Source organism: Aplidium turbinatum, chromosome 5, assembly GCF_918807975.1.
Source record: "Aplidium turbinatum chromosome 5, kaAplTurb1.1, whole genome shotgun sequence".
NCBI classification, from domain to species: Eukaryota; Metazoa; Chordata; class Ascidiacea; order Aplousobranchia; family Polyclinidae; genus Aplidium; species Aplidium turbinatum.
This window is the reverse complement of record NC_137476.1, coordinates 13,258,494-13,272,231: the sequence shown is the minus strand read 5'-3', so window position 1 is coordinate 13,272,231 and position 13,738 is coordinate 13,258,494. Positions and strand designations below refer to the sequence as shown.

At 36.1% G+C, this 13,738-nt stretch overlaps 1 protein-coding gene across 1 annotated transcript; it reads right to left on the bottom strand.

The window, feature by feature from the left end:
* Positions 1-354: 354 nt before the first annotated feature.
* On the bottom strand, positions 355-12,436 carry LOC145771286 (collagen alpha-1(XIV) chain-like). Its single transcript, XM_082583027.1, has 9 exons — positions 12,321-12,436; positions 9,205-9,328; positions 8,337-8,449; positions 7,986-8,183; positions 6,004-6,115; positions 5,490-5,565; positions 4,656-4,731; positions 2,068-2,222; positions 355-784 (listed from the first exon to the last, which is right to left on the bottom strand). Exons 1-9 carry the CDS (start codon positions 12,412-12,414, stop codon positions 563-565), a joined length of 1,170 nt encoding a protein of 389 aa, XP_082439153.1. The 5' UTR covers positions 12,415-12,436; the 3' UTR covers positions 355-562.
* Positions 12,437-13,738: the final 1,302 nt, after the last annotated feature.

Here is a 13,738-nt window from a genome sequence, read left to right as displayed (position 1 = left end):
AACATCTAAATTTCAAGGGACAGGGGAACCCCTAAACATTAATATTTAAAAGAAAAAAATCACACAAGGTGTTTTCATAGTAAATGAAAACTTTTAGGGGGGTAAGACTTGAAAGCTTCCGAAAAAAAACTTTTTAGGCTGTTTTTGAAGAGGTCAATGTGTAGGTCTGTAAACTATAGGCTAAGTGTAGTGTTTTTTTTACTCGCTGTGTCTATCAGGAATATGCGTTGTTCTCAACAGTCTACAAACCACAGTTTTTGCAAGACGGAAATGGTTATTTATTTTTTTAAGGAATAATTACTAATATACAGCAAAAAACAGTCCTCTTGTGTGATCTACAATTCTTGTATTTAGCAAGCTTGTTGGTTAAGTAATAAATATGCTTTTACACATTTTCATACGCTTTAGCATGCATAAACCAATATGTGCATACTGCTCAATGATCACCATATTTAACGCTAGGCAAAAGCATATAGTCCAAATTGTGTTAGAAGGAGTATGTGTAACATCTACAGATAAAAACGATAAAGTGTTAGAATATCGAGAGATTAAATGGCCACACTTAGGGATCACGGGCATCATCAAGGTGATCGTGGAGAGGATTAAAGCAAGGAGTGTCGCAAAGACGATTTGTGATTGTGTTAACAAAGCCTTCGTTCAAAGCATCAAAACCTCCTTCCAAAGCGTTGGTCAACACCCTGTCTCTGTTTTTACTCCCAGCAATTGAATAAATTTGATTAAGATCAACGTCTCCTTCCGACCTTTGAATGGGAACCACGTAAACCTACAAATATTTTTTGTCATGCTGAGATCATTTTTACAGACTTAAATTTTTGAAAACACAGTTTTGTAAAAAAAAAGAAAACCTTACACAATATCAAGGTTAGAACTTTCAAAAGACAAGTGTCTGAATGATAGCCTAATATTAAAAATTGCAAAACTTTGTTTACCACAATCTAAGACCACAGTCGTAGCGTCTAAGGGGCACGTGCCCCCCAATTATTTTGAAGTGACAATTTTTTTATTCTTGGAAAAAAGTGTAGCCTATTCGTAAGGTTGGTTAAGAAAAATTTCTGAAGAATGAAGTATCGAAGTATCAAAGAGAGGGGCACGGGTCACTTAAATTGCGTAATTTATGCATTTGAAATTTTTCTGCTTTGAAAGCTCAAATGCAAGTTAAAGAAATAGCTGTGACAGTTCAAGAATATCTCTTTAATGAAGTTGGTATTTTTAAAAACATTGTTACAGTGAAACATTCACAAACGCGTTTATGACATCATTATCGTTTTTCGGTCACTTAAAAGTTTGATCTTTTAGTTGTCAGCAGAAGGCAATAAGTTCAAAATCAGTGGGGTAAAGGTTTGCTGTTTTGCGACTTGCAGACTTTACCAATTTTAAGAATAAACTCATTGAGTTTCTTCATTACTAGCCTAGCATCTTTATAATCAATATAGCTTAACATGTTTATAATCATCTTATTATCTTGTTAATTAGCTTACAGTCTTATAGTTAGGCTATGTATATAATGTTTTATCTTTTCTAAGATTTGACCTTTTCTATAATTTTTTTATACAGTATTACCTACTTTGAAATCTTTAAACACTTTTATTAAATTTTATAATCATCTCATTACATTCTTTATTATCATTGCATTCTTTATTATTTGTTGTGTGGTGAAGGCTCTGTATATTAATAAATTGATTTTTTATGGTTTGGTGTGATATTGTTTATTTTATTTCAAATATTTTGTCACACCGCGCATCCTTTTGAATCAGCAGTTGAATTATAAGAAAGTTTGATGGAAAGTTTAGGAACGAAGTTTTGTTTTGGAATAACATCTTTATTCTTGTTGATGTCGGGGTCTACCACTCCCCTCGAGCGTGATATTTGAACTTTTATCGTTAAAAATTATAGACTAAAAAAGCCTAATTTTCATGTCAAATTAAATATTTATGCTATTAGAGTGCCCTTCCAATGAAATGAGTCATGCCACGCCATTGTCTACAACTAAATTAAATTTTGCACTAGCTGATCACTAAATCGACTGGTGCACACGAAAAGTCTTACCAAAGCCTCTTCACGTAGCCTTCTAGCTGGGAAAGCCACATCATCTTGAGATTTTCCATCCGTAAGTAAAAGCACAACATTTGCTGCAAGTTCACGATTTCCTAACGGCAGCAACACATCGGTAACGTAATCGAGGGCTTCTCCGGTGTCAGTACCTGATCAAAAGCCGGTTGTAAAACTCATTTTCATTGTTCTCCAAAACAAGCTCTAACTGTTCATAAGTTTTTATGACTGGTTGTTACCCAACACTATTGCAGAAAATTATATCCATTTTTTCACTGGACAGCACTTTGATTTGAAACTAAAATGTAATTCAGAACATATACGGCGTTTAAATTACATGACTGAATGCAGAATGGTTGTGACTTGCAATGCCAACTTTTAAACGCCGCAAGAACGAATTGACTTTGTTACTATCAGCTATTCTTGTTCCAGCGTGGTATCAAGGTGGCCAAATATCGTCACCACGTTGGTTTAAATCTTGTCTTCGTCTTCATGTCTCCTGCATTAACTTGAAAGTGCTATGCATGATATGATGCAAACGTTTGCCAGAACGCTATTTTTACGTGCATGCGTTGCTTCGACGAAATGATAATCGCGATATTTGGTCATGTGCTTGAGAAGTTGATTTAAAAAAAGTAACCATATTAAAAAAAAACATGTTGCAGAGCCGAATTGTTAAATATTGTTATAGTATCTGCAATGTTATGTGCAATATTTACAGCTAGGTTTGCTAACTAGCAAACTAAAAATAGTACAGACACAACTGAACAACAACATAGCATTTATCAATTAAAAAAAATAGCAAACGTTTTCGGCTATGCATCTAACGCTTATCAAGCCTTTAAAAGCAAAATAATTTTACATTGAGAAAAAAATAATAAGTTAGAGAAACATACATTTAACCAGAAAAATAAGGTTTTATTTAAACATTTGAAAGCTGCTTTGCCTTGCTCGCATACGAAATAATAATAATATTATCGTTTTATTTATTGTTGCTCAACAACAGTAAAGCTCTTTTAGCGACAAGACTCATTTTTAATTTTATATCAGGTTTACCATGTTTTCACATGATTACCCGACTTATTCTCACTGTGTTATGCAAGAAAGAACACAATCGGTACCAATTTTAAAGTCTTCGGTTTGACCCGACCTGGAATCGATCTCAGATAAACCAGCTCTAGAGCCAAGTAAAAGATTAGGCTACGCAGCACAACGGCACAAGTGTTTGAAAGAGGAAAAACTAATGCTCAGAGAAGAAGTGTCCAAGCAGATTACGCTGCATAGCCGAGCCGAGGTCGGCTGCATAGCCGAGTGGTGAGAGCGCTGGAACGGCAATCGAAAGGGCGCCAGTTCGACACCGCTAATGAGCATGCAGCTGTGTCTTTGGTAAGACACTTAAAGACATGCCTGAAGGTGGACGTGAAGATTGGCTTCCTTGCCTTCCCGTCCACTTAATCTAAATCTTCAACCACCAGGTGTAAACCTGGATACAACAAACAAAAAACGCAAGATGGACGGAGGTACAACACAAGATAATTGCATGAACAAAGCACAATACGTGAAGCACAACAGTGACAATTTAATTAAAGGCAGTTAAACGATAGGAGGCTTCGCCGGCGAAAAATTGCCTGTTCAATGTTCAGTCCTGTGTTAAAAGATTTATATAATCAGTGCCTCGTGAATCTTGATGTCGAATTCCAACAAACAGTTATAAACAATGTCAAAAAACTTCAATGATGGTTTATTATTTGAATGTCGTGTTTTAACATAGGTGTTATGATATGACTTGCAGCATAGCCTACACATGGATTGATTGAATGTTTATCTTCAGGCAGGGAAAGATTCTTTGAGAGCTTAATCCTGGCAGTTTTGCATACTTGTAGAGGCTTTGATCAGCTGACGCAGGCCCGATCACCGAGATTAACAGAGTGAAGTTTCCGATTGTTGTTCAAGTGTTGTCCATGAATTATTTCATCCACTTGATGCCGCTGAATAGAGAGCAGTCCTCGAAATGCGTTGTTTAAGCACACACCTCGAAAGTCAAACCAACGCCGCTTTATCTTGCTTTTTTTTGCAACTCGGAATCTATGTAAACTTTTGACTGGTTTTAAAATAAGCGTGCTGTCATCCCGATAAATTTATTGGATACCTAAACCTCCTGCGTGAAAACTAAAAAGGTAAAATTAAGACGTTTAAACCAACGTAGTATGACATTTGTGCGGTATGACTTCCATGTGGTTTAAACTGCATCCAGTGTATAATTCAAGTTACATCTATGAGGTAACGAAGCTAAAAAGAGAATTTTAGGGGTACAAAAGCAACTGTTGGGGATGGGCAAATGTTTTAATTTTTGAAATAAACAGTTTTTTTAATATAGCTACTGAATGCAGTCAAACATGTATGAAATGTCATTCGACATGTAGTACAATGTCATTAAACCGTTGTAGTAGCATCAAAACGTATTTTTGGGAGAAAAGATAAACTTTGGGAGAAGCGATTGCTCACCCAAGACCCCCATGGCTGTAATCCTGCATCCATACCTAGACAATAAACATTATTCGTTTGTCATTGCTGTTAAAGCTCACCTGATCCATCGTACGGGAGGCTCAAAATGGCATTTGCAACACCTTCAGTACTGTCAGGATAGTCATTAAAAGTTATCTAAAATAGATATGATATCAGGTCTACAGTAAAGGATGTTACTATTGCATGACAACAACGCTATTGTAAGCTATAAATATTATCTGCCATAACATAAAAATAAACCAATTTGAAACGAAGTAGGCTATATCCATTTTGTTAAGCCATCTATTCAGCTATCCAAGGAAAGGCGAAAGTGTACCCTTGTATCTCCACATTCTCCACTTTGTCAAATATGAAAGTCATTTACTCCAAACCTTCCAATATCATTTCAACAGTAGCTAATTAAATGCAATCGGAGATTAACTTACCCTATGTATTGCATGTTTCGTCGTTTAGTGTGTATCCTATTATACTTAGGCTACCGTATATATTTTGCAAGCGGCGATACTACTACTGACATCATAGCCTACGATATAGACCAGAAGCATTTTTTTTTACGAAGTGAGCTTGCAAATTTTGAAATATTTTGCTAAAATTATTCATAGTTTTTTTTCTTCAAACATGCGTAGGTGGAATATATCACCACAGAATTCTGCGATAGGCTACCACTATACCGCATTTGCTCTCAGTCATTTTGGTTCACACTGCAAAACGCTGTTGCAGACGTTCGTGGAAAATAGACTGAATTAAAGACTCTAAAATTCAATTGCAATAGATGAAACCGAAAAACACCAGGTTAATTTTAAAAATCGTTTGGTGATACACGAGAAAATGCAAACTTTGTCAAAGTCTTTTTGCCTTCAATAACTGGTCACTGTGAAGAAACTCACACCTACCTGATTTCTCCTGTCCACTCTTCCATTGTAACGAACAGCAGCAAAATGTGTGGCATCATCTCGTACAGTGAACTGCCTGAAAATGAAAATATTTACGAAATCAATAGCCTCCAACCTTTTCCTAGCTGAGTAGGGAATGGGATGGGATGAAATGGAAGGCAGATTTGAGATGAAAGATAGAAAATGTTGATGGAAAGGGATGGAAGATCTGGATGATGGAATGATGGAAAACAGACTTCCATCATTCCATCAGAACTTTTTAAAACCATATCAAAATATAAACAAGTTGTAAGGCAGATTGAGTAAACATTTTCGTTTGACTCCGTTTCTTAAACTATAGAGAAAATTAAATACACAAAAGCAGCCACTCTTATACTCCACCAACCCTCAAAAACGTGTTGACAATACATCTGGAGGCATAAAAAAAGCAGTTATCAAAGTGAAATAACCCTGATATTTTACACGAATCGACAGAACACATCAACATTAATAATATTTGTATATGCACACTTACCGCACAAATGTGTTCATGAATTCAAGCATTCTTAACCAGTTGTCTCTTCCTACAGATGATGAAGAATCCAAAACGATAACCAAGTCCATTGTTGCAAATTTAGGACAGTCAACTAAATAAATGATGCGTTGTTGATACGTTTGTTTAAATCAACGTTTTTCATTTTGCTCTGTGGCAGCTCTACAAAACTGCAAATCAAATTATACTACTACTGTATAGTTACTGTACATGTTAAACGCAAAATAAATCATAATTATTGTTATTGTTAAAGCTTTTAATGATTCTAAGCTAATTATTTTAATGATTCTAAGCTAATTTATTTAAAAAATTCTTTGAGAACTAATCAAAAAAAACTTTTATTCTCATTATTATATAGTTTATGACTACAGGGAGTGGACTAATAGCGTGTAATAAAGTATCACGCGTTTCCCTGATTCGTCGACTGAAAGTACCAGCTGGGATGCAAGAAAAACAAATATGCGAACCACAATCCTGGCTTTTGTCCATGGAGTCGTAGTGTGAACTCTCATCTGCTTAACAAACTCATTAACGATGCTTTGCGTATGCATCGGAATGCCTAAAATCTACGTCCACTGGGTTTTTACCAGTTTTTATGCGCTCAACAGCTACATTAACCGACCGGCGACAAAGAAATGGCTCAAACCAATCCTTTGTTGCTCAAGCACAATCCCTACTAGAGTATAACATTAGTGCTCCATCTTCAATCACTAATACTTGGAAAGAGGAGTAAACACACAACACCTCCAAGCGCCACTCCTTTGTCCCCGACGCTGGGCCCATGCCACCAGGAAAGAAATACAGTCGACCTGCCTAGGTTACAGCTTAATCGCCTCCGCACATGCATTAACCCTTTCGGATCGTTAATGCACAAATGAGACTTCAGCATATGTGGTACCGTATGCAACTGTCCAGTTGATGTGCGTTCAATACTTCTTAAATCGATGCCACTTAGTAATATATTCCAAAAGAGATAGAAGTTTTGTAATTGTTGAAAATAAGACAAAATAAAGACAAGTCAAAAACAAAGACATTTCTTACAAATAAGGACAATAAACTTTTATTAAATTATTACAGTTAATTTATATTACAATAAATTACAGTTAATTTATATAACGAATCGTTAACACCTTTTGTGTTTGTTCTTAAGTTGTGTTTATACGTAGCTGCAGTGCAGATTGTAATTTCAGTCATTTAGTATTAACATTTCACGAATATTTGTTGTTTTTGTTTAGATGAATTATTTATTTTCCTGACGAGGGCAGAAAGTTTGCCGAAAACGTTTGAATTTATGTCGTTATCGTTTATTATGAGGTGGTGGCGATTAGAACTTAATATCCGCTTATGGTTTATCGCTACGATCTTACTTGTACCATGATTTAACGTTGCTGCATAATAATATATTGTTTTGACAATTAGGTTACTGTCATGTTTTTTGTTTTTACTGCAGAATTGATCTGAAGTGGCCTATTTGTTTCGTGCTCAAAAACACAGTATCTCGTGGGTAAGCTGAATATTCTAATCATTTGAAGACTATAAACAAACGGATGCTTTTCTTTTTATTAAAACAAAAGACTTTCAGTCTTCTGGACTGACTTCCTTAAGAAAATCTTGCCGACGTCACTGAGCATAATTATCGTATTTTTCTAATTTGTTAAAGCCATGGTTAAAGCACACTATGCCGCATTGCAGATATTAACAATGAATTAATTAGTATCAATAATAAGATCTGTACAAGTAGCTTAAGTAAATTTAATCTAAGCTTGAAAAATCGCTGTCTTATGACAACGTTTCCTACAAAACTTTTTTGTTTATGCTGCGCAATGATCCAATTTCTTGCAGGGTCAGTCTAAATGTGATTCAAAATTGATTTGAAAAAATGTATTATAAAAGGCCTTTGTTAACTTCAGTTTCGTGCAATTAGACCGAGTAACCTATACGGTGTATTCATTGTTGTTACTCACGCGAGCAACAAGGTCTGGGCATGTCCCATGTTTCGTTTCTCAGGCAAGTGAGGCTTGTTCTTTCTGTTGGGGCGTTTGGAACCAAGAAATAGCCTTCTTCTTTTTCGCATTCGAAAGTGCATACAGAATCCACGTAATTATCGTTTGTGCATGTTATCATGCCATGCCTAAGCATCCTTTGCTCGGTACATTGCTTGGCTGCAAAATATATTGCCGTACAAGTGTCTGATTGATCAACTAATAATTTCAATTTAACTAATTAGTATGCAAAGAACACAGAATCAAACTTTTCTTATTCACTTAAAGATAAGAGGTGTTAAACAAATTTAAATAAAGTCAACATGTCTTTACGAATGCATCTTGGTTGGGGTGAGCTCCACAGGCCCTGTCCGTCACCGTCTTCATCGTCATGACATTGAAGGACTGGGGGTGTCGTGAGACGATATCCTTCTTCACATTCAAACCTAAAAATAAATTTAGTCATATAACAAAAAAAGAAAAGCTTTACATTACATGCCACTTGCTGGTTAGGTGAAACCAAGCCCTGGGTCAAACCAATTTGCCTTCGAAAGATGTCAGAACTTTGCGTAGGCTATTAGCCTACATTATCACATCCTGTTTTGAAAGATCCCACTGTTATTACAAAGGCAATCAAAAGTCAATAAAGTCAACATTATTCTGCCCTGTTTAAACTTATGAAATGTGTACAATTTAATTTTAGGAGTGATATCATGAAAGGCTTCAAAGTTTTTAAGTAAAATAATAATAAAAATTCTTTGTCAGGCTAAACTTTTCATTTGTATATTCGTTTTTCTTTTGCACTAGCCTACAGTAGGCTACTTCAACTAGGTTTCAACTAAAAAAATTGTCTTTCTTGCGTTATTCTGGCGGCTGCAGATTACAAGTTGAAAATATTAAATGTTGTAAATAACAACCAACTTTATTTCAAACGCTTCAAGAGTCAACACGATTAAATTTATCAAGGGGGCTGAAACAAGTAAACACTATAAGCACAGAACATATTGAACGAAATAAAGAAGTTTGTAGTGCACAAAGTTTAGAAACGTAGAAAAGTAGTCAAAATCAATTCTTTCACACGCCACGTTGGGTAAGAGAAAATGGATGTAGGTTATGAAATCTTTCTGAGTGCAGACCGCAATGTTCTATCAACCGCAAAACGATTTGTTAATAACCTAAGTATTTTTAAATGTTAACATGCCTGCATCTACTCTTCAGCTTGTTACGGTTCGTACAACTCATTGTTCCAAATTCAGGGGTTGTCAGACGACGACACCTAATCACCCTACAGCGTGGCTGAGGGTAATCCCATTCTCCAAAAGCACCTGCACATTACAAAGGACAGTTATACAAAATGCACAATGAGATTAGATGGTGGGCAACCAGTTTTTGAACTCTAGATATTTTTAGTAACAGATTTTTGTTTCTCAGAAAGCTATGAAGCGTATATTGCCCCTGCATGTGTTAGCAATGGGAAACTGAATCGAAGAGAACGCACCGTTGCTTGCTGCTTACTAGGCAAACCTAATTGTAAAACCTGGCCGATCAGCTAATCGTGTTTGTAGCTTATGAATTAATTATTGTTTGTGTATATTATGTGCACGATAACGTAATAAACGAATTAAAAGAGATAAGAATTAATGCATTTTAAGATTCTCAAGAACTAAAATGCTGAAAAGTATGGGTGTTCACAAGATCATATAAGTTACTTTTGTAGAAATCCACATTATCAATGCCGAATTATGAGTATTGCAGGCCTAAAGCTTAAATCACTTGTAGTCCTACAGTTAAGTGCGCAAAAACTTCTAAGATCTATTTTGGGTCGCAATGAAAGTATTGAACTTGTTTCAATCAAACCTCTAGCAAGCTATTTGGCCGCTATTATGTGATTGGTCGCAGGTTTAGTGTTTAATTCAAGTTTCATTTCGTTTTATGGTTCCATTTGTCAGGTCAACTCTTCCGCAAAACAAGGTAGGTTAATGTTCTTTTAAAAAAACAGTAGCCTACCTGACGCTGACAGGACAGTTATCTTTGTTTAGTGGATTCAAATAAGCAGTTAGTTTTCACAAAGCATTAGCACCAAAGATGTTGTAGCGAAATAAGTCATTAAAGCAGCAGGCCTACAAAGAGTCAAAAATCAATACTTCCAATTTTAAGCCACTTGCATAGTAGGCAACCGGTAGGCTACTGTAGCCTATATAAAAAATACAGTCTATAAATTTTTCAAGACAGTTACCTTTCTTGCTTTAGCAGTTGCAAAGTTGTGAATAATATTGTCAAATATTTAACCTTTTTTCCATGAGTAGCCTAACTTTCTTCATTAGGGTTAATGGAATTTTTGTGGCTCTAAAGCTTGAGCATATTCAGATTTATCAATCATCCGCACTGTTACCATTGCGCACGAAACGTCAGTGAAGCAAAAAATAAAATAAAAAATACAAAGGCTAAAGTTCTGTTTCTGAAAAGTAGGCTAAGATAAAAAGTATCACACTAAATTAGAAAATTCAAGTTTATTAACCTACAGATAAAGCTTTCGCCACACAAGTGTAGCTTAGTCAGTATACATTTTTATTCCAAGTAATTCTATTTGAATAAAAATATTATTATCATTATGGTGAGGAAGCCACATATGAATGTGAAAGCTGCATACTATGCTTTAAAACAAACTTAAATATTCTATTTTAGTGTGATCATGGCCTTCAGAGTTATGACTAGCTGTGTCACATTTAATGAGCAATAGTTTCTAGATGGCCCACTTTTGTTTTCTTGGTCCTTTCAAAAATAAATAAATGTAGTGTTTGTTGAGGTTACTAACAATTCGGGAAAACTTATTGCAGTTGTTTTGGCTTGATAATGCTTCAAAGAAACATGGTAAAACTTCATGCACAACTAGCACTAATAAGGCACTGCATGTCAAAGCACTGCAAACTCAAACAAACCTCAACACCATACATTATATAAAACAGTCAATCTATGTGATTAAAATTTTTTAAAGTTTTGGACGTATATTTCAACTTTTAGCAGAGGTCTTACAATATGCTGTTGTATCCTAAAACCAGGGCTAAAGTTAGGTTTTAAAAAGATCCTATTAGCACTACTGTAAGAGCAGATCGACTAAAAATTGATGTGCTGTATAATTCATAAAACTTATGTCGTAGGTTATAATCAAATGTAAGTGATATATAACAAAACTAAAACAACTACAACAAGTTTGCCAAATTGTCAGTAACCTCAACAAACACTAAAGTTCTTTACTTTTAAAAAGATCAAGAAAATAAAAGTAGACCTTTTAAAAATTGCTCTCAAGATGTGAAATAGCTACCCATAACTCTGAAGGCCATGGTGTAATACTCTCTACTTTTTTATTATTTTTATCGCACTACGCATCCTTTTGGATCATTGGTAATGGTAAAGTACTCCTCCGTAGTAGTGCTCTTGCACTTGTTTACAACACCTCTGAATATGCTTCCCCCCACTTGGTGCCGCAGTGTACACACTAGCAAAATTGACACTGCCCTCAACACCACCATGAAAATAATCACTGGCTTGCTTCCAACTCCCACTATCATTCTGCCCGTACTATCAGGCATCGCCCCAGGTATACTTCGTAGGGAAAACCACGTACGCAATATGGTTTTACAAGGGGTGACCACCTCCTTAATCAGATTGTCCTAAACTCGCACTCTCAAAAGCCCCAGCGCTTGATATCTCGACGTCCTTCGTCCCGACATGCTGCAGCTATCTGCAAATCTAACTTCCACATTTCCGAAGTTTGGAACAGTAAATGGAGAGAAGTTGCGAGACCAACCCAATTCACAGACCTTCCCAATACCAACACTCCACCCTGAGCAGAACTACCTCGGAAGGAATAGGTGAAGCTCAATCGCCTGCGGATTGTGGTGGGCCGTTTCAACAGCAACATGTTCCAATAGGGCCTCGCCGACTCACCATCTTGTGCATGTGGCTCAGATTCTCAGACTGCACGCCGCATTATCTTATTATCTACCATTGTCCTGTATATCGACCACAGAACAGATATGTGGATTCACAAAGCTCGATGAACACACAATCTATTGGCTGCTGCGCCCGGATGTAACAACGTGATCTCCGGCGGCCTCAAACGCAAGAAGATTGGTAAACTCAATAAAAACAAATTAATAAAAATTTCAGTGACAACGTTAAGTGTTAAGTTGGAATTTATGCTTCTGCACTTGCTTTTACTCACTTTACGAACACTTCAGCTGCCGTTAAAAAAAATGTCATTTTATAGACATTGTCAGTTGCCGCCAGAGAACGCAACAACCTATTGAAACTTACTACATGTCAGAGTTGGCTCTCCAACCAAAAAATATCCTCTATTGCACTTGAAGTTGCAACTACTTCCCAAGTTGAAGCCGTTATAACACTTCATTGACCCAGCACGAGGGACTAAAAGCGGGTCGCATGCTCTTTTCATATCTGTAAAAATGAATCTTAATTCTTTTTTTCTGAAATAGCAACCGTTCCGCTGTTTTTGTTTTTATTGTTCAATTGACGCCAGCTACTTAACAACGGTAATAGTTCTACCATACATTTATCGTTTTAGAAGTGTTGTCATCATATGTATCACATTGTAGCAAAAAAGTCTATAGGCCTACACAAGAATACTTTGTGAATATTCAGGTTCAAAATCAACGTTATGCAAAAAAACAACCTGCATGATATAAAAAATCCTTAATTAATTCTTTGTCAGAATGGTGCTCCTCGGACTGAGCAATGAGCATGTTTTTTCCCTTTACTAACCTTGACTTTAAAAGAAAATACAAGCACCAGCATTGGAAAGGAGCATGATTGTATATACGAAACTTTAACAGTTACACTTGTATGTAGGCTACTGTAGCTGCAATAGTTACCGCTCAGTAAACAAGAAGTTCGGTTTTGGTTGCACAAGTCGGTTCCACAGCAGCATCTGCAGACCGATGATGGATAATTTTCGTTGCACTGCACTTGTTCGCCTTTAGATGCCCAAGCTGGATGAAGGTTCTATATGAAATGGATTAGAAAGATTGTTAACACGAAAACAGTTATTCATATAAAAAAAACATCTATAACTCTCGGATTGAGAACTATCTGGATTTCAAAACTACGTCATACATCAGTGATATCTAATTTCCCTTCCATTAGCTCAGTGGTTAAGCGATCGACAAATCAAGCGGCGCTGGCTTGGCTCTTGGGGTGTACGCTTGAACAACGTATTTGAGAACTGCTATCCATTCAGCGGCACCTAGTGGATAGAATAGTTCATAGACAACAACACTTTAACAATTATCGAAAACTTTACTTTGCCAAACTCGGTAGCCGGTCCTCGTTATCGGTCAAAGCATTTACAAGTACGCAAAACTATCAAGAATAACATTTTCTCAACACGCTTGTGACAAGTGATCTCAATACTTCAGCATTTTACCGATGCAAGAGTAGGCTACGGTAGTCAAACGTTTAACAAGTATTGATGACTCCAAATGGTTACAAATAAAAAAGATACTCCATCAACTCTTTATCGTTGTATTTTATGACATAAAAGTTACAAAAATAACAAAAATTATGTCAGATCTTCATCTTAAAGTCAACTAGGCTTATGACTGTACCTTGCATTAAAATCACCTGTATGTAATTTTCAGTGCATGCTTTAAAGGTTTTGCATGTTTTTTCAATCCATGGCTCCTTTCCCCAACCACCTTGTCGCAAGGTAAGATGGC